Source organism: Temnothorax curvispinosus, unplaced genomic scaffold (assembly GCF_003070985.1).
Source record: "Temnothorax curvispinosus isolate PA1 unplaced genomic scaffold, ASM307098v1 QBEX01009904.1, whole genome shotgun sequence".
Taxonomy (NCBI): Eukaryota; Metazoa; Arthropoda; class Insecta; order Hymenoptera; family Formicidae; genus Temnothorax; species Temnothorax curvispinosus.
This window is the reverse complement of record NW_020219684.1, coordinates 137,851-163,764: the sequence shown is the minus strand read 5'-3', so window position 1 is coordinate 163,764 and position 25,914 is coordinate 137,851. Positions and strand designations below refer to the sequence as shown.

The 25,914-nt window shown below is 39.8% G+C and overlaps 2 protein-coding genes across 3 annotated transcripts; both read right to left on the bottom strand.

The window, feature by feature from the left end:
• Positions 1–5,569: 5,569 nt before the first annotated feature.
• LOC112459545 (lysozyme-like) lies at positions 5,570–7,272 on the bottom strand. The gene has a single exon (XM_025023716.1). It carries the CDS (start codon positions 6,796–6,798, stop codon positions 6,307–6,309), a length of 492 nt encoding a protein of 163 aa, XP_024879484.1. The 5' UTR covers positions 6,799–7,272; the 3' UTR covers positions 5,570–6,306.
• A 1,521-nt stretch (positions 7,273–8,793) lies between these two features.
• Positions 8,794–25,739, bottom strand: LOC112459544 (chondroitin sulfate synthase 1). Of its 2 annotated transcripts, none has more exons than XM_025023714.1 (7): positions 24,828–25,739; positions 19,764–19,852; positions 18,112–19,102; positions 14,014–14,154; positions 13,516–13,696; positions 11,096–11,452; positions 8,794–10,670 (listed from the first exon to the last, which is right to left on the bottom strand). In XM_025023714.1, exons 3-7 carry the CDS (start codon positions 18,925–18,927, stop codon positions 9,715–9,717), a joined length of 2,451 nt encoding a protein of 816 aa, XP_024879482.1. In that variant the 5' UTR covers positions 18,928–19,102; positions 19,764–19,852; positions 24,828–25,739; the 3' UTR covers positions 8,794–9,714. The 2 variants fall into 2 exon arrangements, with proteins under 2 accessions (XP_024879482.1, XP_024879483.1); XM_025023715.1 differs by having other exon boundaries at positions 25,419–25,739.
• Between the last annotated feature and the right edge of the window lie 175 nt (positions 25,740–25,914).

The following is a 25,914-nucleotide window of genomic DNA, read 5'->3' as shown; positions in this document are numbered from 1 at the left end:
TTATGTTTGTCACTCGAACATAAATTCGACATCGAGATAAATCTTCTAAAGATTAAAGTTTGAGATAAACCTGAAATTAGAACGCCCACTTAAGCTATATAGAACGTACAAGAGATCGATTTTCGAGAAAAATCACGATTTTTTCGACAAATTTAAAGCTGATATGTGACGAAAAAAAAATTGTATTATTCGGCGCTTCTTCAGAGAGAGGAAAGTTCTTCTAACATTTGACACATAAATGTCGCTGTAATGACGTTTCAAATTAAACTTACGATAAAAGGAGGCAATCCTTATTCTTCTTAGCTTCTAGTAATAATATTGAAGAAAGCATACGATCGACCTCTGGCATAAGAAGCGACGTGTGGGAATCTTTTCACTGTAATACAGAGTCTATCTGAGGTAGCTATCTAACGTAACACGCTTTAGATACGATAAATTGTGTAGCGTACGTTCGTTTGCAAGCCAGACACGACGTGTGAACGATTGCACAGCACTCGCAAGCGGCCGCCCGGTGATACTATAGGCAGGCTAGTCCTAAAAGAGCACCGTGAATATCTTCCTACGTGGGTAATTATCACCGTGGTATGTGAAAAGCGGTGAAACGCTTCCGGTTCGTACGCATCGTCAGCCCATCGCCGTCGTTGCAATAATAAGCACGAACTTCGTTCTTTTTTCCGCAAGCTACCCGGATATGATTTTTATTATGAAATATTGCAAACGTACGCGGTAATGTACGGCAAACTTTTATTTTGCAATATTAGAGAGTTTGAGTCGCCAGTGAATAATTAAAATTAACAGAGATATTGTAAGCGACCCAACTGGCCAAATTTTATTGATCTAAAACGCTTTTATTTTGCATTTATAAAGATACGTTTTATTGAAATACGAAAAATTCTAGTCACTTCTTTTTAAAATAAATATTACATATTCTTATTCTGTCCTTTTTTAGATTGACTATATTACACGCGATTATATTAATTCTTATTTATTTAATTATTGATTTATATATGATAAATGTCTTCAACGATTTATGCGCGCCGGATTTGGAGACTATTAAAATTTAAATCGCTCTTTCGTAACTATTGAGAAGTTCATAAATTTCATGCTAATATTTGTCAATTTTCTAGAGTTATATTGAATGTATCATCCAACATTTTCCATATTTTTCCTTTCTTTTAACTTTTTCACGTTTGCATATATTTTTATTAAATAGTAAGAAATTATTGGTCTCAAAATCCGTACTTTTTCAGCAATAACTAATTTTTCTACTATAACATCTTTTATTTTCTGAAAAAAGATTTGCTGAACGCGGAAATAGGACACATCTTGCGAGATTGTCTACTACATCACATTTAACGATGCAAAATTGAAACGAATGGCAAGTGATTTTCGTGACGTCGATTTGAAGATTCAAGATGCGCGTTTACTTAACGATTGAGCAATTGCTCGATAGCGTAATAATTTCGTCATCCGCGGTCCGTTCACATTTCTAAACTAATCCCCCGACAAGATTGCGCCCGGTTTCACCAAAGCCGAAACTTTCGTTGTCGCCTTGATCAAACGCGTTACTTTTGAATTCCCGAAATCTGCATACCTAAGATGGTCCAGAACCGGAGGACCCCATTATGTCTTACCGTCGAGTTTAACGATCCATTTGCCAAATCGAGTTTTAAGCGAAGGATTAAATATAATAGGTTCTCATCTTGTGACTCCCCTCGCGCTTGCGAAGCATCTCTCCTCTCTCTCCTCTCTCGCGAAGTATATTCTGTATCGTTGTCTTGAATCGCCGGCGAGCGATTTCGCGCCGAGCAATTACGATATTACCCGCTTCCACTCTATTCGGGGTCTCACTTTCCTCGAGGTGCAAGATGATCGACCTTTGCAGAGGTTGCCGAGACCAACGCTCGAGTTTCACCGACACCGCTCATCGCACCGGCGCCGGTGCCGATTCCCTCGGCGTGGTGTGGGACTATCAACTCGCCGCTTCCTTCTTCCCGCGTTGTAGCTGAATTAATAATAATCGCTCTGAGCGACACGACGTTTGTGCGTCGGACGCGGGAATAGTGAGGATACGGCCTGTATTGTCTCGCGGACATCATGATCGGCTCTACGGGCTGCCGTTACGCAGCTGGATGCATATGTGTATAACTTAACGGCAACGCGGCTTCGTTTGCCGTTAAAGGGAAACGGAGTAAAAGCAGCCGCATGCCCCCGGGAGGAAGACGTCGTCCTGGGGGGGTCTTAGATTCTTCGCGGATCAACACTCGCGATCGTAGACGCACGCGTGCACGCGTGCATGCGTGTGGAGATTATACTGTCAAGATATGCAAGCGCCGAATAATTAATTTCAAACCCGACTCGTTGATGGCAGCAGATAAAAGCACTAGACAGCTGGATGAGGTTTAATTTCCCTACTTAGGTATCTAAATGCAAGAATGGCTTCCTACCGTCATAGAGTAGAGCGACCCACAAATTGAGGAATTCCGGAGAGATTCAATTTTTCAGAGTTTATGCTCAAAATTTATTGTATTCACTCAACCGTTAAGAAATCCGAATGCTTGGTGTTAAAAGTAATCGAAATAATTAATTATTTCTATTATAATAGAAGTATTATTTTCCGCTGTCTTGTATCAAGAAATTTATGTTTAAATGTAAAATTAAATGTAAAATGAAAACCGCCTTACAATTAGCTTTTACAATTTTTATTTTGAATTTTTCAAAATTGTGACACAATGAAGTATTTTCGAGGCAAAACTCGTATTGACCTGCAGCATATTGAACTACAATAATTACAAGATTATAACCGGTCTGAACCAATATTGTTGGCAGGTAGTCGTTAGATCGAAACTTCACGAAATGATGAAAAATGGCAAGGATAGTAATTGTTAATAAACGGTTGGGTATCGAAAGAAGGTCGGGGATAATTACGGCGGCCAGTTACGTGGCGAAGTTATGGCACGCTTCAAATAAGAAAGATAGAAGAGGAAGATAAAAGAAGAAAGAAGAGGGGAGTCTAGATTTACTTCCTGTATAATTTTATTTCCCGATAAATCGACGATAGTGTTTTTTCTCCCATTAACCGCGTCTTTTCGCAGTTTTCGCAGAAGTGAAACATCGAAACACACCAATGAGTGGCAATGAGAAATTCGTTGCAATATGTGCGCGCGTGCGCACGTATGTGTATGTATATATGCATCTTCGCGCAATTGCGTAATCATAAGTCGCTGAGAAAGCGCAACGTGCTCTTCACGCTCTATTCCTTTACTTCGCACGTCGCAGCGTCGCGTTCGTATACGTATATTCGCCGACACGTTGCACGATTAATTGCTACGGCATGATACCGAAGAGATCTCGCTTTTAATGCGCAAACCGCAATTTTCCCGTCGACGCCACGAGTCTTCCTTGCTCGCGTTGCCGACGAGTATTATCTTCCGACGAACCATTCTTGCGACGATCAACAGTCGCAATGACGCACAATGATAAGAAAGTGAGAGCTAATTTCATCGTTTACTTTTATCTGAAGAGGTCTTTCAATTTGGTAAATCGAGTGAGAAAATTAAGGATAATGCAAATAAAGAGCAGAATTTTTTAATGGCGAAATATTATCAAAAAGCGTAATAATATAAAAAATTTAAGAGCTATTAAAGAGATTTTAAGAATTTTGATAAAAATTATTGCGCCTCCGTTACAAATTTCTATAGTTACAATACACAATAAAATTGTTGTTCCATTAGAAGAAAATAAAAAAGATATAGCAGGCGTTAGTGATAAGTCAATCGATAATCGGCCTCCAATTATCTTAACGGTCGGTCGACAACCGATTCGAGCGTATACGTTTCGAGCGATGCCTTCAGCTCGCACGAAGCGGTCGTCCGTAACGAGCGAATAATGACCTGGGTCGCTCTCACGCGTCTGCCTCTCAGCTGTTCACTTCCGCTAGTGAAAGGTGCATGCACTGCAGCCGGGAGCTATGATAAAATGCACTTACGTGCATCCTCGTGGCGCGCATCGCTCGAGCCAAAGCGCTCCGTTAGCGATCGGCAGCAACGAGCGAAGGCAGGCTCGGATCGTCCCGATTTGAAAATTCTATTATAAGTATAAAAGTAAGGCAGACCTATTGGATCTTTAAAATCGTAGCACGCAAAACGTTACGCAATCGTTGCGAGAGATCCTCGCAAGAAAAAAGAGCTTTCGAGAAATCGTCGAGAGATCCGAGAGAATAATCTCAGATTGCGTGGCACATCTATTTCATCGAAATTCTTTTTCGGGACCTCTCAGATTATATAGACATCGACATCGCGAATCTTTCACTCCTCAAATGCTCCGTTATGCAATTCAGACACATACACAGTCATGCGCTTACTATCTCGCGCTTGGTATGCATTATACGTACAAATCTAAGCAGATGATTCAACCGATTTTCATGAGAGAAAGAGAGAAACGCGGGAGGGATTCCTGAATGCTTAAGAAAGTTTATTCTCTATTCGTTTAGATCGTATAATCGCAATTTTCCTCGATTCGTAATACGCTTTGAAATACGAAATATTTCATCAGAAGAGAGTAGTCTTCCTAGATAATTTTATATAGGAAGAGCACTCGCTTCCTATAATTCTGGGAAATTAACTGTTCTTTTATTTGAATTACAGTTTCCGACAAAAATTTCATTTTTTTTCCTTATTAAAATGATTTATCTCACTGTTTTTGCGAAACGAAATTTTGCAACGTCGTTATCAAGCCGTCTAAAAATATTTGGAAGTCTAGAATTTATTTCGCACAAATCAAGATAAACTAGGACATTAAAGACGTATAACACATTTTAAAGGAAGCCGAGAAATCGAAATCTGTCACTGACCTTGATATCAAATTCAGAAGAAAGGACACTAATTAGAGAAACACGCGACACGCATTACGCAAAAGATTGAGAATCGTTCGCCGAGTTTTATAAATCGCGGCCTTGGAGATTGATATCGCTGCTTTGAAACTCGAATCTAAAAACAGCTGTATTTTCGCAATATCTCGATTGTATTCGCGGAATTTGCCTAAAGATAAATTTGTTTGAATTTTGCTGTGTAATGACAGTACAGAATTACTTTTAATTTTTGGTTAATTTTCTTTAAAATAAATTTATTTGGCAAATAAGTGGTTCTTACCTCAAACACTGCTTTTACTTATCTCAAATTAATTTTGAATAATTTATTCAAATTGAAAACTCTAAATTGAGAAATTTGAAAATTATAATATCTTGGAATTATTTGAATAAGAGATTAGTATATAAATCGCTCTTTTGTAACAATTTATAAGAAAGTGAACTAAGAGTCAACCGATAATAATTCTTAATTATTTTATTACTTTATAATATAACATATATTTTTTAATATAAATAATATTGAGTTAATTCCGTATAATATACTAATTTATGTTATACATATAAAATTGCTCTACATTTTGAGAGAGACAGATTATATAATATATATAATAATAAATTTTATATATTTCTTATAATAATATATAAATGTATCTAAAATGTATAAATATAATAGTTAAATTATAAAATCAAAATGGAAAAGTATCTCAATTTATATAACTTTGTATATTATCTAGTTTAAAATCTATATTATATTTCAGTTCTAAACTATATTTTATGGCACAAAATTACTGGCTTGCAACATTTTGATATTACTCTTTTTGAGAAAATTTTAAAAGCTTACTTCTTCGCTTTTACACAGAGACATTTAGTTACACAAGGTTTATGCATTTTACATTTTACTTCTGAATTTCGCAGATACGACATTCCACGGGTTGGGGGCAAAGACGATCTTCTTAAATGTCACACACGCAATGCGAGTATAAAGAGATGAAATGGGGAAGACATCGGCGAAATCTCATCACGTACGGTTTTGCGATTCTAACAGGTGAAATTTCTAAACCATTTCGCATAGTGTCGTCTGCCAAGCCGTGCAACATAAGTTTAAGACGGTCATGCAGGTCTTGCGTCATAAGTGGCGTCGATCCAATCGGTTTATATCCATATTCATAAAGCACACCGGTGTACTTTGTTTGTGCAACGTATTGCGTACGTCGCGAGTACGGCGCGCGCAGTTAGAAGAATCCTTTAACGGAAACAATCTGTCGAATGCAATTATCTGATGGGCTCGATTACGTAAGCTTGTAATTAGCTTTCTAATTCGTGTGAAATTTAATTCGTGAAAAATTATAAGAGATGCAAAGATTTTACGGAAGTAAAATTAAGAGCAAAATTCGAGTCTCTCGTATCGATTGTAGTCAATATGTCAAACGACAATATCACTACAGGATCGGATCGGCTTCGACCTCGGCCGTTTCGATCTCGGTTGCCATTCTTCTCCTCCGTGTGCAGTGCGCGAGATTGGGCAGCGGTTTGTTCTTGCATTTCTTCATCCACCCGTCCCACGCCTTGAAACCGTCCCGATCGAAGATCTTCTTGGCGCACGCGATGTCATCCTGTATGTCGTCGTTCAAGAAGTCCTCGCAGCGTTTATTACAAATGCCACCTGTGCGTCCCCTGGTGCACCACTTGGCACTGTTAATCTGAAGGATACCATGCGAATAGCTGGAGGCTGTCTTTGGGCCAGTCACTAGCGCCGTGTTCATCCCACTTTCGCTTTGCATCAGACAGACCCAGTTGCTGATTAAGGTCTTGCTGATCTTAGCACGCTCCAGCTCCCTCACGGCCTCGCATTGCGCGAGTATCCTCCCCTCCGCCGGCGAATGGACAGTTACGATCGTCAGGACGAACAGGATCACCCACGATCCCCTCATTCTTCGACGAGAATTAATATTCGCCGATTAATATTCGTTACCTGGCAAGTCGTATAAAAGGCGTCTTTCTCGATCACTTGAATCACTAATTGAGCGACTGCTCGAATGAATCGAGCAACGAACTTGAAGCTATCCAACGGCTGTTTGCGTGTGAAGAATTTAGTTGTTGGATATCATTCAGTGAGGCTCAAACCTCAACACTTTGTGATTAGAAAGACATTAAAAGATGAAGATCTTCGTCACAGTCTGGCATCTAATTCGGCACTTTAACAACTTTAATTCCAACGTGTTTGCCTTTAATCGGTACCGCTTCTGATAAAGAATTATGCTCGAGTGGGCTGCTCAGGATATTTTCAATTACTGAGATAAATTAACGACCTTGCGTCTCCCTTCCGAAACGTAACGTGATGCAAGGTGTTGACAACGATATATCGCACTGAGGATTCACGCGGAACTCTGTCTTATAAATGCGCCGTCTGCCGCTAATGCCGCGAACGATCGCAGGCGACCTTGAGCTTGAGATATACGCTATTATCTACCAACGCCGTAATAAAACGCAAGCCGATAAGACCCTCCTTTCGCCTTCCGCTATTGCGCGTCACGCATCGCGATCTCGCCGCGTCCTCTGCTCTGTTAATGCACATGTGCATCTCCCATGGCTTCCACGAGTAGAGAATTTCATGTCCGATAAGGGTGACGTTCTCGAAGAGGTCATTAGCTCTCTCTAAGACAAACAGGAGATAACAGAATTGAAGAAGTGTTACAGTGCTATCGACCTCTTCTACAAAAACAGCGCAGTCTCTTCTTACAGTCAGTATATAATTCCCCACAGGCGTGAAATTCTTGGGATTCTTAGATTACGAAGACAAATCACGAATAAAGTTACCTATCACACGAGCCATAAAAATTAAAAGTGTAAAAAATCTGAAGCCCCAGATATTCCACATTTTATTTTTTATTATACCATTAATTAAATTGCTCAGGTAAGAAAAGAAGAAATAAAAAATGTCTATACTGTCTGTGTTTTACACTATCATTAATCGATGCGACACATTATTTTTTCATGAGCTTTGAAAATAGCTCAGCTTTGACTATACTTTACATACGTTTGTTTCCCGCGAAATTATCAGATGCGTCATTCGAACATACAATTAACGCCTATACGTTTTATTTCGCGCGGCGATGTGAGAGCATTATTATATAATATTTATTGCCTACATTCTAAATCAGAATGTTAATTCTAAATATTCATGGTGCGATGCACTACATAAGGAAAAGTCATGCCACTCTTTCACGAAGTAACATTTTGTTATTATCTGTTGTCAAACAAATCGTATGAATTATCACTATTGTTTCTAGGCGTTTCATCCGTTTCATCAAACGCCACTCAAAAGCTTGATAAGCTATCACATATAGCGTGAGCTATTAAATCGAGTTATTTCTCGATTTTCATAACACAACAGTTATTTTTAATTGAAATTTGACCCGCTCCGCGCTTCTAATTACTGGATTTCCAAGAAACTCTAATCTCCTCAAGATGAGTTCGATGAATGATTTTTTAATTCCAATTACTTTAAATATCGATAAGAATAATTCACTGAGACCAAACAGAATTAAATGACTTCAAGATTTCGACGTACCCAAAAAAGATTGTTTTGCAATTGTAAAAATTAAGTATTTTTAAATAACAGGCAGCCACTACATTAAATTAAAAATCGCAATTAGATAAATAGTATTGAGATTTGTGAAATATTTATCTTGTATATTTTAATTTGCAAAGAAACCTGAATAAAATTAAAAGCGCTCAAAATCTGTTTAAGATACATTCAAAACATTAGGATGCTACTTAAATGTTTTAATGACACTTCAATAAATAAATTGATTGTGTAAAGTAAATTAATAGATAAGTAAATGTTATAACGACGTTTTGTGTTGGCTATCAAATAATTAAATGCTTTGTTTAAAATAATAGCATCCAAGAAAGATTCGCTGATCTATACGTTATATATTTACTTTTTATATTTCAGTTTAGAGGAATGACGAATATTAAAATGACGTTATTGCTTAATATAAGAATTTTATTCAGTAAAGCGTGAGTATTATTCCAATTATTGCAGACAGAGGCCTTTAATGTGTAAATATATAAAATGTGAAACGCACAATGCGACAATTTAGAAGTATCTGCATCTATATCGAAATAATCGTAACGGTGTGTTTACACATTTGGCAGTACATGAAATTGCGAAAATTAATATTTTAAAGGCACGATAATATCACATTTACTTATAATAATTATTACATTTACCTACCTAGGCTAACAATTTTATAAATGCATGTCATTACGGTCAATTCCTATAGAACTGTCGACATTTAATTGCAACTGTAAAAGTAAACGATACACGTCTATTTTTAGCCTCAATAAAAAAAAAGATCATTGGGCGGTAAAGAATAATATCATCACATAAACTAACAACGAAAGCCTTATTACATATTTCCTTAACGTTAAAAATCTATTAGCATGCTTGCAGTGACTTTGGTGATCTTTATCGATCGCCAGATCTATCTTCGAAAATCGTAATACCAATCATGTTTCACAATCAAACTCTTGAACTTTATATTCTCGATTAAAGCTCCGATATATACATTTCGTCATACAATAAGATATCAGAGTATTGATTTTGCATTTGTCTGCGCGATCACACAACTATACTTCATATTTACACAAGCAGGGCGGTGACTAACGAGATACTCTGGCACCGAAAGGGTTCGGATAGTCCGTTCGTCAGTGTTACATTCGCGCGACCGAAGGCGAGTGTGTAACGAGAAAAATATCTTTACAATTTCCCCTACGATTTCTAATAAAATTGTATCGCCCCTCAACGGCCGATAGTCCTAATTTGGCATATAGATTTATCATTAACCAGCAGGATTCATCCTCCTCTGTCTCCTCTCTTTGGCGAAGTGCAGTATGTTCGGATTGCTGTAAATCACGTTGGCTAAGGTCTCGACTCCGGCGTACGTGTCAGCCTTTGATCCCATGCACATGGAGAACTGAAGGTTAGAGAGCTCCCTACTGCATTCTATCTCGTGATACACGTGCACCAGGTGCCTGTCCGCCGCCCTGAAGACGTCGAGGTCGGACTTGACCGCCTTTTCGAAGAACTCCACGTCCTCCTTGCCCCAACCCTGAATCGAGAGATCAAGACCGCCCACGGTACGATAGTCCCTCTTGTACAGTGAAACGATTCCGAAGCCGTACTGCCTCCAGTGCCCGGAGATCTCGTTTATGGTAAACTTGTCCTGCTTTCTGGCGTCGCCGTAAACGACTTTGGGATCGTATTGGCTGAAGACTATCGGGAAGTACATTCTTCGGCCCGACAGCGTGTTCAGGCGTATCCTGTTCAGCGCCGAACCCGTGAACACGATGTCCACGTCGATGAACAGCATCAGATCGTCGGCCCGCATGTTCGACGCGCCCAAGTCCAGGGCTCGGGCTCTTGAAAAATCCCCGGAGACCGGTAGAACCTGTATGGTGGCACTGCGATATTTGTACTTGAGCTGCTCGATCAGATCTATCGTTTTGTTGAAGGTGTTTTCGCTTTTGTGCTGGTAGAGCACGACGAGCATAGACGTCTTCTCGCCGCTGGCCAAACAGATGTCCTCGTAATTCTGGAGGAATCGTTGAAAGACCTCGTAGCGGCCCGACAGAGGTAGGATAAAGTTGATGACCTTGCTCTGCACCGGATCTTCCTCTTGAGAGTTGAAATTGAGATTCAGGAAGCCACGGTGGAGAAAATTCTGAATAGATTTGTCGTTTGATTCCTGCCGAGGTTGGACTTCGACGCCATTCACTGTCTCGCGCATCTCTAATCCTGAAAGAACATTTAACGTCTGTTAAATGTAAGTTAATACTTGAATATAATTGCTCTACTTCAATAATATTTAAAATCTTTTATTACGTTATCACAAATTTTATCATGCGGAAGCGTTAGAATCTAACAAAATCTTTTATTTTAAGTAAAATAATTATATATGAAATTATAATTCAATAAATTATAGTGTATGATACTTTTTCAGCAAAGCAACTACAATTTTGCATTTTAATAATTTAGCTTAATAATTTAACTTAAGAACATTAGAGGATGTCTATATATTTTAGCTAACATTTATATACACATATCTGTAATATTATTATTTAATATAAGACAGAGAAATGTATCTCTCGAATATCAAAGAATTAATTAATTATTAAAAATAATAATTTCACTTATTACGTGTATATGAAAAACATATATACCGATAAAATGTTGATGAAGATAAACGTGTCTTCTGACTGGCAGAGTGACCTTCCTGCCCCGGTACTTTCGATAGACCAACAAAAGATCTAATATTGTGTCAGCTCCGTAAGAATTCACCCTCCTGTATCCGTAAAGAGCGGACCGTTCCTCGACAACGCGGCCCCGCTGCCTTGAATAAGAATTAATGGAAGCCATGACCTCACGAGTGATATCCTCTAGGCCCTCTTTGATGTCGCTGTGAATACGTCGCCTGGGATTAGAATCGGTCAAACTGTATTCCAATTTCAAGAGGAAGTCCCACGGGATCACTTCGTCGCTCATCGCCGGCTTGTACGAACGAAGACTCGCCGGCACACCTGTACAAATAAGATTTTACTTAGCGAATCAACGAATCCGACCGGTTTCCGTTATTAACACTAAGTGTCGAAACTTCTTAAAAATACGCAAATTTGATATCAAGGTAACTCAAAAAGTCTCGAAAATCACATAGTAAGAAATTTTAAAATTGAGATAGGCTAGAGTAAATTTCTTTTATATTTCGATATTTAATACTTAATTATATCTATACTTTATAACACAAGATAAATAAAAAATTCTTTTTTTTTAAATGATATATAGAGGAAATGAAAAGCAACATTAATACAAAGACTGGAAATTTAATATTAGAGCATAAATTTTTCTGCCCATTTAATTTTTATCAATTTACTTCTTAGAGAGTAGGTACTGTAAGTTATATTTACGGCTTGGAATCGTAAACACGTAATAATTTCAGCCGGCGGCTTGGAAATAAAAGAAAACATATAAATGTCATGCTTTATCGTATAAAATTTTTGATTAATCGCTTTAATGTTAATCCGAGATTATTGTTGCAACATGTTCGATACGAAAATCGTGTTTGTTTGTATCAAGCGTTACTTATGAAAATGACAGAGAAAATTAACTGGAGGAAGCAATTTAATGTAGTAATTCCCTCTAGGATTTCAATGTTCCTTGAATCGCGATCTCGATTACAACTTTATTGACAAACTATGCCCGACTCGAGTTTTCAGTCGGTTAATTTGAATTTATTGCAGCGTACTGCGTACGAGTTACATATGAGTTAATGCGATAATACGGCGAAATCTCAGAGAAATATGGGGAAAAAGAAATGATTGGAGTAACGATAGAGAGACTCTCTGAATCATTTACGTCCGATAAATACGTCAAAGCGTGTGTCGTGTGTCTAGTTTCAATTCTGTGCTAAACCTATTAACTCACATAGGGTAATCAAGCTGAATAGATTATATTAATGAGAAATGCTAGCTAGAAATGCTACTAAAATCGTCGGTCTAATCGAAATTACGAGTGTGGTTGAAATATAATTACAAAAAAAAAAAAACATTAAATTGCAAGAGATTAAAAGAGAACCATTTCTACAGGTTTTAGAATCTTCTAAATTTTTAAATCTTCTAAATCTTTGAACATTTCTTCTGTCATTTTGTAACATACTATCATCATTTAACGAATGAATATTAAGTATATGGAATAAAATGGAATTGTTTTAGCATTTCTTAATTTCATAAACTTATTTACTTGTTTTTTGAAATAGTTTTGACAATAATAAATTTGATGATCAAGGTCGATTCTCGATTTTGAAGATTCTAAGATAAATTTTTATCAATATCGAAACTCAGATCATTTATTTCTCGTGGGATTCAATCTGCGACGAGAGCGAAACGCTCTCGATGAAATGTAACGCGAGAAGCTGCACAACGCGGCAATACAAAGTCACGCATTATAATTTTCGCGTCTCCGAGAGCATATATCCGATTTCAAATAGATTTACAATCCCTCTGGGATATGGATTCGATGCGTTGTCCCGATGGCACGTCGACGCAAGCCACGCATTAAGACGACAAATAACTGTAGTTGCTCGTGTGTGTACGTAAATGCGGAAGCGTTAATTTAGCAGCAAAAGTACAGTAAAAGTTTTACGACCGAAAAATGTGGGTTATTATCATTCTGAAGATGTTTTTATGGTTCGCGAGGTTGTAAGAATGCTCAAATAGGAAAAACGACGATAATTTATGGACGTGGTAAAAGGGAGTGTGTAATGCGGAATATTCATTAGATAAACAGTCTTTATGCATATATTTACGATCCTGAGAGAGATCGGCGAAATACTGTTAGAAAGACACGCGAAAGTGTTGATATATATAAAAAAAAACGCGTGTAATTGGTAATTAGAGTAAACGCATAATTTTATAACCCATAAATCTAGAGAAGCAACCTTATTTTAGCACTCTAATGATTCTAACGATGAGTTACCCTTGTTATAACGGTAGATAAAAATAACGAAAGCACAGATGCGTACAAGCGACGTATGGTTCTCTCTAGATTTTTATCGTCGGTTCACGATGACGGAAGTAGGAAATCGTACCCAATATATCTGTGTCGCCGGGATAATCTTCGGAATTAGGATCGACGGGAAAAAGACGTACTTCCTCCGCTATCTCGTAGTTCTTCAAGCTTTCAAGGCTCACTCCCAATTCCTGGGCCATCGTGTAAATGTCCCTGTGCAAACGGATCCTCTCTTGCTGCAGATCTTGTATTCGCAGTCCCTGACAGAATATATTACACAGTATAATATTTGCAAGGATAATTTTCTAATAAGTAAACCGAAGCGGCACTCTCTTAAATAATTAAAGCAATAGATGAAATCTTTTGTATTAAAATTTGACATATCATACTCGTATTTCTTCCACTCGATGGTTTTTACGCGACGTCAAAGGAATCTAGAATAGCTAAGCGATTTCCTCCTCGCCTCGCACGCGTAACGGTTATCAAATTACTTAACAGTTCACGGATAAGTAATGCAGTTTTTTTCATGTAATTGCAGTGTGATTACCGTAATTACGATACACGATGCGATACCAACCCTCATATAATTGTGCAGCCTGTACATGTGAGGCGGACTTTTCACAGGATGCAAAGTGATGGCACGATGAACCTCCTTCTTCTTGAGATTTCCGGTGAACGCCTGGGCCCCGCTGCTGTTGTGATAAAGAATCGACTGCATCTGTGCGGCATCATCACGAGTATGTTATGAGCGTCGCCCGTTTCGAGAGTAAGCAACGATAAGTTACGATCAAATCATATTTTATTTCTATCACACACACAATGCATATTTATTATTTTAAATAATCTTTTTCTTTCCACACGCTATTTTCCCTTCCTTTTGGATTTAACAGATATAATGAGGTATTTATTCGACAGTCATAAAGGAATCATCAAACATTAGCTTAACTTTGCCACATCTTTGAAATAGAAATAAATTAAATGAGTTAAATACACAAATAAAATATAAATAAAATAAACAAACTAAATAAATAACAAAGCTGATCTCAAATATAATAGATAAAGATCTTTACTAGAATTTAGAATCTCAAATATATATAATAATTTAAAGGTAGTGTAAATAATTAAAGCTGCAGATGAAATCTGTTGTATAAAAAATTTGATACATTGGTATTTGTATTTCTTCTACTCGATGGTTTTCACGCGCTTCGCTTATGACCGAAACTGATTTAAGAACGACGAATTATTTACAATTTGAGAACGACGATTGAATTGCACGCTCGCGCTTGATCAACGCGACAATGGCATCGCGTCTGCCGATTCCACGCGAGCTTGGTATATTAATCCGTCCCGAATGTCTGATTGTGAGTGCACGCGCTATAGTGGAGCCTCGTCAAACGGCAATTAGCACGCGGGCAGAGAAGCGGAGTTAAAGTACGAACTTCCTGCCCGTGTGCGCGCACTACGACCTATAATAATTACCATTAAGAACGTTTCCATTCGGGACTCCTGGACCGAAACGCCAAACCCGCGCGGTGCGGGTGTTAATCACAACACTGGGTGTGGTGGTTTCTTGTTTCGCAGAATTACGTCTCGGCGTTTCTTGACGATCGACATCGCGAAAAATCGCGATGACTTGCTCAGGCAGTTACGTGAAGAAATCTATATCGCGCTTTGGACTTCACATAAAATGCTTGCGTATTGTTGAAAATTGTTGAAAATTTTCCGAGATACTTTTACACTTTTATCTTTTTTTTTTCAAGAATTATATGTATTCTATATGTTTGTATGCGTTTGAGCATTATGACAAGTAAATTGACACTTTACAAACTCTATTTCTATTTTAGAAGTCTCTCCTCTTCAAGATTTCTGTATAGAACATGCTGTATAAGCATTCCTAATTTCTTTCGAGATATGCGTGCTTTATTAATCTTTTCAGGAATATCAGACCAATTATCAACCCATTTAGATTAGATAAACTCTTTTCTCGCCGAGGTCACTAAAGACCGCTAATTTCGCGGAATTAAAGCGCAATATCGCGATGCCGTTATTGGTCTCTCCGGCCGTAATAGATGCGGCGAAAGACGCTGTAACAAAGGCCTGACCCACTGCCTGGACCGATAAATCTCTTATCGAGTCTCATGCACGCCTCGATCAATCAATCGTGGCACGCATTGAACGGCCTCCACGGCGAACGTCGCGCGGGCGTTTGCACGTCGCATCGGGATCGTTAAGTGTTTCGACCTTACGTCGAGTGTCAAGACGGGAACGGACGGTCTAGCCAGTGGGTCAGCAGGCTACGATTTGTTCGGGCCTAACGAGTGACATCCTCATCCGTGCACTTTACCTTTCGTCCGTGGTTGCGGCGGCGATACGAACGTGCTTCGGGGAGTTGTGCGCACCCACGCAAGTATACCTACATCGCGACTGGTGCATAGCGCGAGACGGTGTCATCGCGCTTCCGATTCTCCGAATGAATAATGGAGTGATTATTAACGCATGAATTATTGTTATCGCTTTCATTTATACAGTTTTTGCCGAGTCGCTGCTCTTAACGATGTAGGTATTCGCTACGATTTCGCACTCAATGCTTTTCTTATGTTTTTGAAGGACGTATTTTTCTTAAATCAAGTTTTACTTAAGTTTCGTTTTCCTCTTCCAAACTTGCTTCTAAAAATAAATTGATCAGAATTGTTTAGTTTGCACAATGCAAAATGTTATTTCTCAAATTATACATAGTTTGATTTTATATACTATCAGTTACAAAAATGTTTATATTTATTTTACGTTTTATAAAATTGATATATATAATTTATATTGTTTCTCGTATTACACATAAATTTAATTCTTAAAACAAGATCTACGATATTTCACGATTCTTCTCAAGCAAGTTTTTTTTATTGTTTTATCACGAAAGCTGTATGGTCTCTTTTATTCGAATCCTCTTTGGAGTTCGCGCATCAATTCTACTTGATTATCGCGACGTGCGAAGGTTTAAGCACTTCGTGTGGACAAATTGTTATTTAAGCGATGTACAACCTAATGCGACCGCGAGCACCAAGATGAAGAAGAATGGCTCGATCTGGCCACTGGGTTAGCAGGGTACAATTCACTTTTACTTAATGACTAACATCCTCATATGTGCGTTGTACCTTTCGACCTAATCCTCGCTATGGACGTGCCCGGTACGTGATGCGGTATACGCGCGTGGTTCATGTATTTAAATCGACGATGACAAGCCGGGTGCCCATTATATGAGCATCGCACCCTGATTCCCGATCAAGTTACGCACAATTTAATTTGGGATTTAACCGGTAAAGAGAATTAACCCTTTAACATTCTGAGATGACGAATAGCTCTGTGTGGAAATAGCTCAACTGTCGATTGATGATTGCGAGAGTAATGTATCGGGATATTTTTAAAATTAACAAATAATTCGATCGCGAGCGATTGTTGGTACCTACTATAACGCAATAAAAAAAAATCATACATCGTATACATGAGAAAACTTTGTGCAAAAATTCATTTAGCGTTCTTCTGAATTTTTGAGAAACACAAAAGGATGATATTTCGGAATCGGAGCGAAACTGCTTTAGCGCGATGTTGAGTTGCAATTTGAAAGATGCATAAGATACAAGCGTGTGCAACGTCGGATAAACCGGCGTTTAATCTTCCTTGCGTGTGTGTTAATCAACAAATCGTTTCGTTTGTCGTGTACATGCGTTTCTGCGAGTGCACGCGGCGGAGCCTCAGAGGCGAGGAAGAAATTGGACGACCAGAATAGCTCTAGTATATCACGCCAGTGACAATAAACCCGACAAAATGGGTGTGCGGTTCGTAGAATCATAAGTGAAAAGAAAATCCTTTGTGATGAAGCTGTCGATACAAAAGCGAAATTGGCTGTGATGGAATTGGATGAAAGAAGTGGAAGATTAACGTCATTAATTGACTTGGATATCTTAGGTCAAGTATCGCAGTTACAAAGTTCCGTTGGCTGGATTCGGGGAGCGCGCTATTAGCGCTATTTGCTTGTTCTATCCTTGTTTTACACCTGATGAGCGATAAAGACAGAATGATGCAATAGCGCTAATAGCGCGCTCCTCGAATGCAGCCGTTGAAGTTATGTCATTGTTTCAAAACTGGCAATGAGAAGAATTCAGAAGAACGATAATTTCGATGAGTATGCATGAGACCAAGGTGCAATATTGTTTTGACAATCAGCGAGATAGCATCTAGCATGTAGTCTTGTCGACTCGCGATAAGATAAAAAGTTTTAGTTACCTATCTGCGTACGACATGACGTACGCGCTTGTTCTCGGTGATAAAACGAACGAATCGATAGCGAAGCAAACGCCCTTCAACGAGAAGAATATATTTTCCTCCTTGTTTTATTATTTTTATTTACTAACAAGTAAAAATAATGTATTTTTGATTTAAAGAACTTAGTTCCAAGTTTAAATCTACATGTTTTTAGAAAATAGAGAATATAGCGAGAAAAGGAAGCGTGCTTTCGTAATCGTTATATATTTTTTCGATGATTTAAAAAGTAAACTAACTTTTCAGCTTAGGGAAATTATCTTCTTAGTTTTACTCGTTTGCAAATAACGATTCTTCTATAATACGATCGTGCTAATGTCCTCTGTAAACATTACGAGAAGAGATGTCGAGAAGAAATTACCTCGTAGCTCCAAGTGCAGGGGATCCCAGCGTACTTTTTCACGCATCTTCCCAGCTCGACGTCCTCGTGCGTGGTGTACAAATGGCGCAGGCAGTACTTGATGTGCGGCACGATCCTCCTTAGTGTCTCCCTGGACAGCACCACTCCCGGGCCCCCCATGCAGAAGTTCTCGTCGTATTCCAACGATAGCAGACCGAACTCCTCCGAGTTCCCTCTGCCGGCCTGTCCGATGTACATCGCCCTTCTGGAATCCACGGATCTCAGCAGCGTCTCCAGCCGATCTGTCCTCACATACACGTCGTCGTCCGCTCTCAAGAACCACTCGAAGCGATCGCCAAAATTGCTCCACATGTACTGCAGCATCATGAAGGACTTCTTTTGCGGCGGATAGGTATCGTCTACCCGCGGAAGCGGCACCAAAGGCAGATCCGGACAGTTTTCGGGAACCGTCGAGGATTCCGACGAGAAGAAGACTATCTTGCCGGGTAACTCCTTGCCCCACGTTTCGTAGACGGCCTTGGCTCGCGTGTCCAGATACTTCTGAGCCGTCATCACGCCCACAAACACCAGATTCGACGTTGAGCTGTTGATCCGCTCGTCGTCTTTCAGCCACGGCATGTTTCGCGGCGATGTCTTCGGCGATGGCCGTAAACCGGGCATGGAGGTCCAAATGGCAACCTGTTGCTGCTGATTGAAGACGATCAGACGGTAGCTCAGGATCAGGAATCCTAGGATCAGGCCCACGAAGAGGCCCAGAAAGGCGCTGCCGACTCCACGCCGTTTACGCATCACTGGGTGATGTGTCACCTCTCCCATTTGCACTCTTTAGGAGTCCCTGGGTCTTCGGTCGGGCTCATCCTCGTCATGGTACCCGTTATTGCTGACTCAGGTGTAGCAATTAATCCTGTCAGAGGATATCCTTTGGCCAATCCCATCGCTCTGTCCGCTAGTAGAACGGAGAAACTTTCTTCATGATGTGAAAAATCTCAACCTGTGAATGAAAATCGTTCTACGTTATGTAGGATTTTCTAAAATTTATTTTCTCAGAATTTTTATGTTATCAAATTTGATCTATTTTTATTATTGTTCTCTAAAATTGCATTTTTTATTATTATATATATTATTATTCAAATTTTTTTTATTATTTTACTAATATATTAATTTTATTTTAATAAATGTTATGTGCTGTTTATGGATACAATAATTTATTAAAACTTTTCATGCGATATATTAACTTTTTATTATATATTTTATATTATATATTTGCTGTTATTAACTGTTACTTTGTGTTGCAATTTAAGAAACACATATCGTCAATAACACTGCAGACTTTGTATCTTAAATAACTTCTTAAGAAATCTTTCGTAGAAGGCCAAAAGTAAACGATGTCCTGTCCGGACAGAGACATATTTGAGATCTTAAATGAATTTTACGAGCAGCGGACCTTGATCTACGCCCCATGTTATTCATAAAACAAATTTCAACTGTGTTTACTGTTTAATCTTCGTTTCTTTTCGCGAAGCTGCCTTTTAGCCGATCAGTCATTCTTCTTTTACATAAGAATTGAAATTCAGTTATTCTTGATGCGTTAACGTTTAGCAATAACTCTAATTGATAGATGAGTGCAACAATAGATTTACAGCGAAACTCACGTCAAACTTTTTCTTTAAAGTATCGAAGATCGCCATGTTGCAACGCCGTGGAGTAACAGAAGAATGGGAATGAGCTCGCGTTTGATAATCTGGAAGCAAAGCAAATTATTAACGATTGAGATGAGTTGTCGGATTAGCAATCACGAGGAAATTGAATATAATATGTACAGCTATGCGGGACTTTGAAGAATGAGGTCGCACACGTGCTAGAGGCGATGACGATTCAAATTGACGACGTCAGCAATTAATACTCAGGCATTTTTCACTATCAAGCGCTGCTCACGCTGCAGACACTTTATTAGAGTACCGAATAATTAAGACATCGAGTGCGCACGTCGATTTGTACCGACCTGATATTAATGAAGCAAGTCAAAAGTATTTATGATTGGATTCTATTTTTTTCCCAATTACATTTATAATTTATTTATATATAAACATTTACTGTATTTTATGGTTACGTTAAGTATAGTCAAGTATTACGTAATTTACGATTATCTATAGAAAGCAGCGTATCTTTCCGGTTGGAAGGCGCTCCAGGTCTTAATAAGTTGTCGCAATTATTCGCGGGTCGATGAGCATTATGCACGGGCTCAAGAAAAATCTTTCTGCACGATTGGTATATAAATGCCCGGTCGTGCGACCTAACGATAACGGAAATGGGAACAAAGTGAGCTCTGTGCATATCTAGAAAGTCGTGAAATGTGTGGCGGACGGAGCGACCTGTCCAGAAATGAGAACCCGACGCCGTTACAAGTCCTTCTACAGCGAATTAACTGTGCCGGTTCTGTTATTTTCACGATCGCGCCCAGAAATGCAACGTTCCGTTTGCGAATTCGCGTGTGCCCGATTACTGGCACACACGCGGAGAATTTTGTATATTTATAATTAACAATTAGTAATATTTATAACGACTGGCAGCAACATTAACGCTTTCAAACGACGGTCTCTTCGCTGTTATTTTATCCATGTTGGTCCACACCAATCTTCGTATAGTCAAATGTTTGCTGGGAAAATATGTAGAAATATTCTCTCAGCAAGCAATCGTGCGACAGACGAAGTTCTGATGAACATTTTAGTTAAGAAACGACGAAGTTTCGCAAGCAGAGCGAAATTCTGGCCGTTTGAAGGGGGACGATACATTCCTCGTGGGTTCTTTGTTATAGACTATATAGACGCCCTTTCTAAATTGCATCCACATCGTTATCTCTAATTTATATCCTTCCAAATCAACGTAGACAAAGGCTCGACCCTTGGCGAAACCGGTTCCGAGCCGGTCAATATGCATATGTGTGCATATCGACAAAGTAATTCTGAATAATGAGGTACTTTTTGTGACTAACTTTTGCAATTCCGTTGCAAAAATCGCGCATAAATTCATTGGTTTTTCTCAGTAGTCCCGTGTGTCACTCGCGAAAGAATAACTTTAAAGGTTTTTTCTTTCTCTTGAAAAATGATCGCCGACAAATTAACATAATTTTGCAATTTTTCCCGCCACATTTAATAACGACAATTCTTCTGTCGGCGCGACAGAGCCGCGCGGCAATATCTCGAATAGGTTCGACCATCAAAAATCAAGATAAGGCAAGAGGATAATTGAACTTGCGTAATAACTTGCGCGCTTTACTGATTCATTATTTATAGAATCGCGGCCGATCGTTATCGCCGGTTGTTTCTTAGGCAAATTCTCGCACGCCCGCTTCCGTTCACACGTATCACGCGGGATCATTAGAGGAAGGGACGCGTAAGTAATTTCCCTTAAAAATTCTTTCAAAGGTCAGTTAACTTACACATGCGTTATCGCAAACTCGCCTCGATCAGATTGCTTCTCGCATAGTTATTAAATTATCCGCGGGATACCATTAATCACCCTTCCAATTACGTCCTTCGTTAAAGCATATCGCACACGCGTCAACATGGTATATCTTGCTTTATTAAACACGGCGTGCTTTGTTTAATCCGCACTCGCAACAAACCTCCTTGTACCTTCGCGAATATTCACGCCGATCGCTTTATTATGAATTCAAAAATTATCAAATAATAAGCCGCGTATTTTCGAAGAGATGAAAAAGTTTCATATAAACGTTGCCGATTCCGCGCACAAAATCGCGAAGACAGGAACAGCCGGAGGAAGACAACGCAGATGTGCACCGAGTATCGCTTACAGTTACTCTTTCCGCTATCACGTGCGAAAAAAAAGGAAACGTCAGATGCAAGAACTGTTGCGGTCGAAAATGTCGCGACTATAACCGTCGCGTTCGCGAAGATTAGACCGGCGGTGAGTAGCCGGCGCGGCGTAATCGCGATTACACGCTCGACTCCTCGAATCCACGAAATCCCGGTGTTCGTCCCGTTAAAGGATACGCTCCGGAATGAGCGTGCACGTACGAGAGGCGGGAGAACCGGTTTAAGCCGAAAGTCGGCGCCGTGGTGGATGCCGCTAGATCGTGCGTTTGCAGCGTTCGGCGTCTAGTCGATTAATACCGGGGAAGCGATGAAATACCGTGGGTTTTGGGTCAAGGTGACCCTTTAATGTAAGAAAATTATATTGCGCCAAAAGCCAGCGAGAAAGAGAGACGAACTGATCGTCGAAACGTTGATCGCGAGTTTATACGACGGTTGCTCCGAAATTCATTCGTGGATCGATCGTATTCGAAGAGTATCGTATTGGGAAGCTTATTTACTTATTGTTAGACTAACTTAGATTTACTTAATATTCAGAATGTATTTAATCGCGGAAATGTCAAGGTATATCCTCTGTATAAATAACGAAAAATTAAGATTACGAATTGCGTCGATCGTGTGTTGCTCAATGAAAATTCCTATCGCTATGTGGGTCCATCTATGTTCATTAAATTCGGCTGATTCAATTCGATAAAAAAATGTTGAAATATAGCAACATCAAGACCAGTTTTTTATAGCAAAATTAGATTTCATCATTTTAATCTGTAGACTGGTAAACTTTTTTTAGATATAAAATTACAAATTTGTATTCTAATTTTAATAATAAATCTACTTTAGAAATTAAAAAAAAAATACACGTGCAACGTTTATAAACTTTAAGAAGAAAATTAAATTATTGTCACGTACAAGTATTAAAGATTGCCTTTCGTCGTCTTCGAATACTAGTAAAAATATATTTAGAAAATACTCAGAAAATAGAGTTATTCATATTTCAGGCGATATTCCGTATATCCTGGAAGATCGCGTTCTCCAACCACATGGAGTTCTTAAAAGTGCTCGAAAGCGTGTACTAATAAAACGACCGGGTGTCTGGAAACGCGTTACGGTTAGTTGGTCACGGAAACGTCAGTTTACATTAGCGATGATGAGTGCGTGTCGTCGCGATCAAGTCGCCGCGCCGTCGTCGCTAGAAGCTATCGAGAGCTGGAAAAGCAGAGAAGGCTGAGGCTCTCTCGACAGCTGAGGAGTGAGGAGCAGAGAAGAAGTCTTTCGACGAGGGGAGAATGTCGCTCTCGCTAGTCTCGCTAATTGTTCCCACCAACGGCGAGACACGCGGAATTGTTCGACTGACCACTGACGACGGTCGCGGCCGGATTACCGTGGTCGTGACTCGAATCGAGGATACGATCCGAGTTACGGAGAGAAAGAGAAAGACCGTTCGATCGACCGGTAAGCTGGGGATGACCGTAGAGGAGTCATCGACTCTGTCGCGACACGGGACCACGGCGAATCGCTTCGCCGTTCGTCGGACGACCCTCTCATTTCATGGTCTAGCAGACCCTCGTGGGAACACCGACGACTCTTACCGAATTTGATCTTATCGCGTGTGAGTCCGTACAAGTGGATTTCCCCGACGTGACGTCGACTGCGCGTTCCGGGCGTCATTGATCGGAATTTTATCACGGACGTATTTTATCGGTGACTCAAACTACCGATACCGCGTGAGTTCCGCTCCTCTCTGACTCAATATTTTAACGTATCCAACAGCGATAAAGGATGATGATCCTTCGAACTTTTTCGAAAAACTCTAAATTACAATTTTTTAAATATTTTATTTTGAGACCAGCGTTGGTCATTTTATATGAATTTTTATAGAGTACGTGACTATTGAGATACATAATACAAATGGTACAATATAACAGTACGATACGGTATAATACAAATGAGTTTATGGTTGATTATATTCTGTTTTGGGAATACGAAAGATTAGTGTGTGGAAAGGAGTTGATGAAGAAGGGTCTGCAGTCTGTATGAAACGATTTGTATAGCGGATGCAATTTATAATTTAATCGAGAAATATATTTTCACGTTTCTTTGTCACTCATCGGGAGGATACGTCGAGATTTGAGGAAATGCCTGACGCCAGGAACAAGAATCATTATCGTGAGAAGGTGCACTAACCCTGCGGTTCATTGCGATCGACGTGCCCGCAATCGCCGGTTGAACGAGCCGCATCAGCAAACTAGCGATTGGACAACATGAGCGGGGAGATCACTGTATCGTCAAGAGCTCGGTTATATAAAGATTATTGAAAACCAGAGTTACATTTTTGTATACATCGTAAGCGTGCAATTTCGTTCTCTTGAAAATGTACAAGTAAAGAATGTACAATAAACTTCTCATTCTTTAGTCCAACTCAAAACTTATCGCGAAACATTTCAGAAATTTTAGCTGCTGGCATTATTGCAATAGAAAAAAGGATCTCTTTGAAAAGTTATGCGAAAGAAACATATTTTCTTTCTCTTCCGGAGAGAAAAGCAAGTTCTGAAATAATTTGATGCACTTGCAATTAAGTCTCTGCAGAATTCGTCTGAATGCGAAGTAAAATTGAAAGGAATATGTTGATTGTTGATATTAGTGAAGCAAATGAAATCGTTTTACTGCCACAAATCTGCACGTGACTGGCGTTAATTGGTTTTAAGCGGCACGCAACGTTCTGCCTGGAAGAAACGACGATTTCTTCAGCGAAGGGAAGAAAGACGACATTAGAATACGTTTCATTGTATCCCTCGGTCACACAATCGGTCGTCCCTTCCGCGTTTCCGCGAAATGTGCGCGCGATCAGGCACAAAAATAAACCTTCCTCTAGGAAGAGAAACTTACTTTCGAGAGCTCGACCAGCCGTTCGTTCTTTCGTCAGTGCCCACACACGCCGTTTCCGCCCGCACACGTGGTGTACCCTCTCGTCTTTCACGACGAAAAATGCCGCTTATTATACGCACCACCCTCCCGACGACCATAAACTTCCACAAATCGCATAATTAAATCAGCACTTAAAGGCGAAAGGCTACACGCGCATAAGTTTCGAGAGTCTCCTCCGTCAGTCGGGACACAGACTTATTGCCGATCATTAATTCGACGCCGACTTATCGATCACGACTATTTTAAGCAAATTTAAATGTCAAAGTGGAGCCGTCACTTTCCGAGAGAAGAAAAAAAAAAAAGTCACGATTTTAGCGCAGCACTATTCCAATCAATTTTCTCTCACTTTTTTTTTCAAGGCAATCCACTATTGAAGTACACAACGAAAATAATTAATAGTTTGATAAAAGAGACAACACAAAGGGACGTCCCTGTTCGTTGAAAAGAAGACCAATCACCGTTTCTCTCTTAATTACCAGATTATCGCTGTACCGTCACTGCGGCTCGCAAACGCGACGCGATCGAACAATCGTGGGCTGCGGGGAGGCTTACCGAGATGCCGGCAGCTAAAGAGTACCCCTCGCCCACGCCGGAAATACGATCCGATTAAAAACCGGCGGCGGCGGCGGCAGCCGCTTTTCGAATCGGGCCGTGGCGTGTGTTGCGAGCAGGATGCCACCGCCGCGACTGAGAGGGACCGGAGTCGACGGTCACCGCAAAGGCGAACGGAGCACGGAGCGAGCGCAGCCGGCATCACGCACAACCGGACCGGGAGAACCGACACAGCCGGATTCTAAAGCCGGCCGCAGCCGGGAGCTTTTCGATCAGCGACGACCAGCGACTTCCGCGCCCCTCCGGGGCGGAAAGGGTTGGTCCAAAGATATCTTTTCCGTCCCTGACCTTTCGGAGACCCGAATTTTCCGCTCGACTCCTCTTCCGGTTCCGATTAAGGCTGGGTGATTTGCTTCGAAAGCTTCGATATTCGAACTTCGAAGCTTTGACATTAAAATCTTCGAAAATCGAAGTTTCGAAGCTTTAACCTTCGAAA

What these genes read in the sequence shown, in the direction of transcription:
- LOC112459545 (XM_025023716.1), bottom strand. Translation starts at nt 6,798, where the DNA reads ATGAGGGGATCGTGGGTGATCCTGTTCGTCCTGACGATCGTAACTGTC.
- LOC112459544 (XM_025023714.1), bottom strand. Translation starts at nt 18,927, where the DNA reads ATGGGAGAGGTGACACATCACCCAGTGATGCGTAAACGGCGTGGAGTC. An exon ending in GGCTGCACAATTATATGAGG is followed by an intron (nt 13,697 to 14,013) that starts GTTGGTATCGCA and finishes ATATTCTGTCAG; the next exon opens with GGACTGCGAATACAAGATCT. An exon ending in CGGCGACACAGATATATTGG is followed by an intron (nt 11,453 to 13,515) that starts GTACGATTTCCT and finishes TTATTTGTACAG; the next exon opens with GTGTGCCGGCGAGTCTTCGT.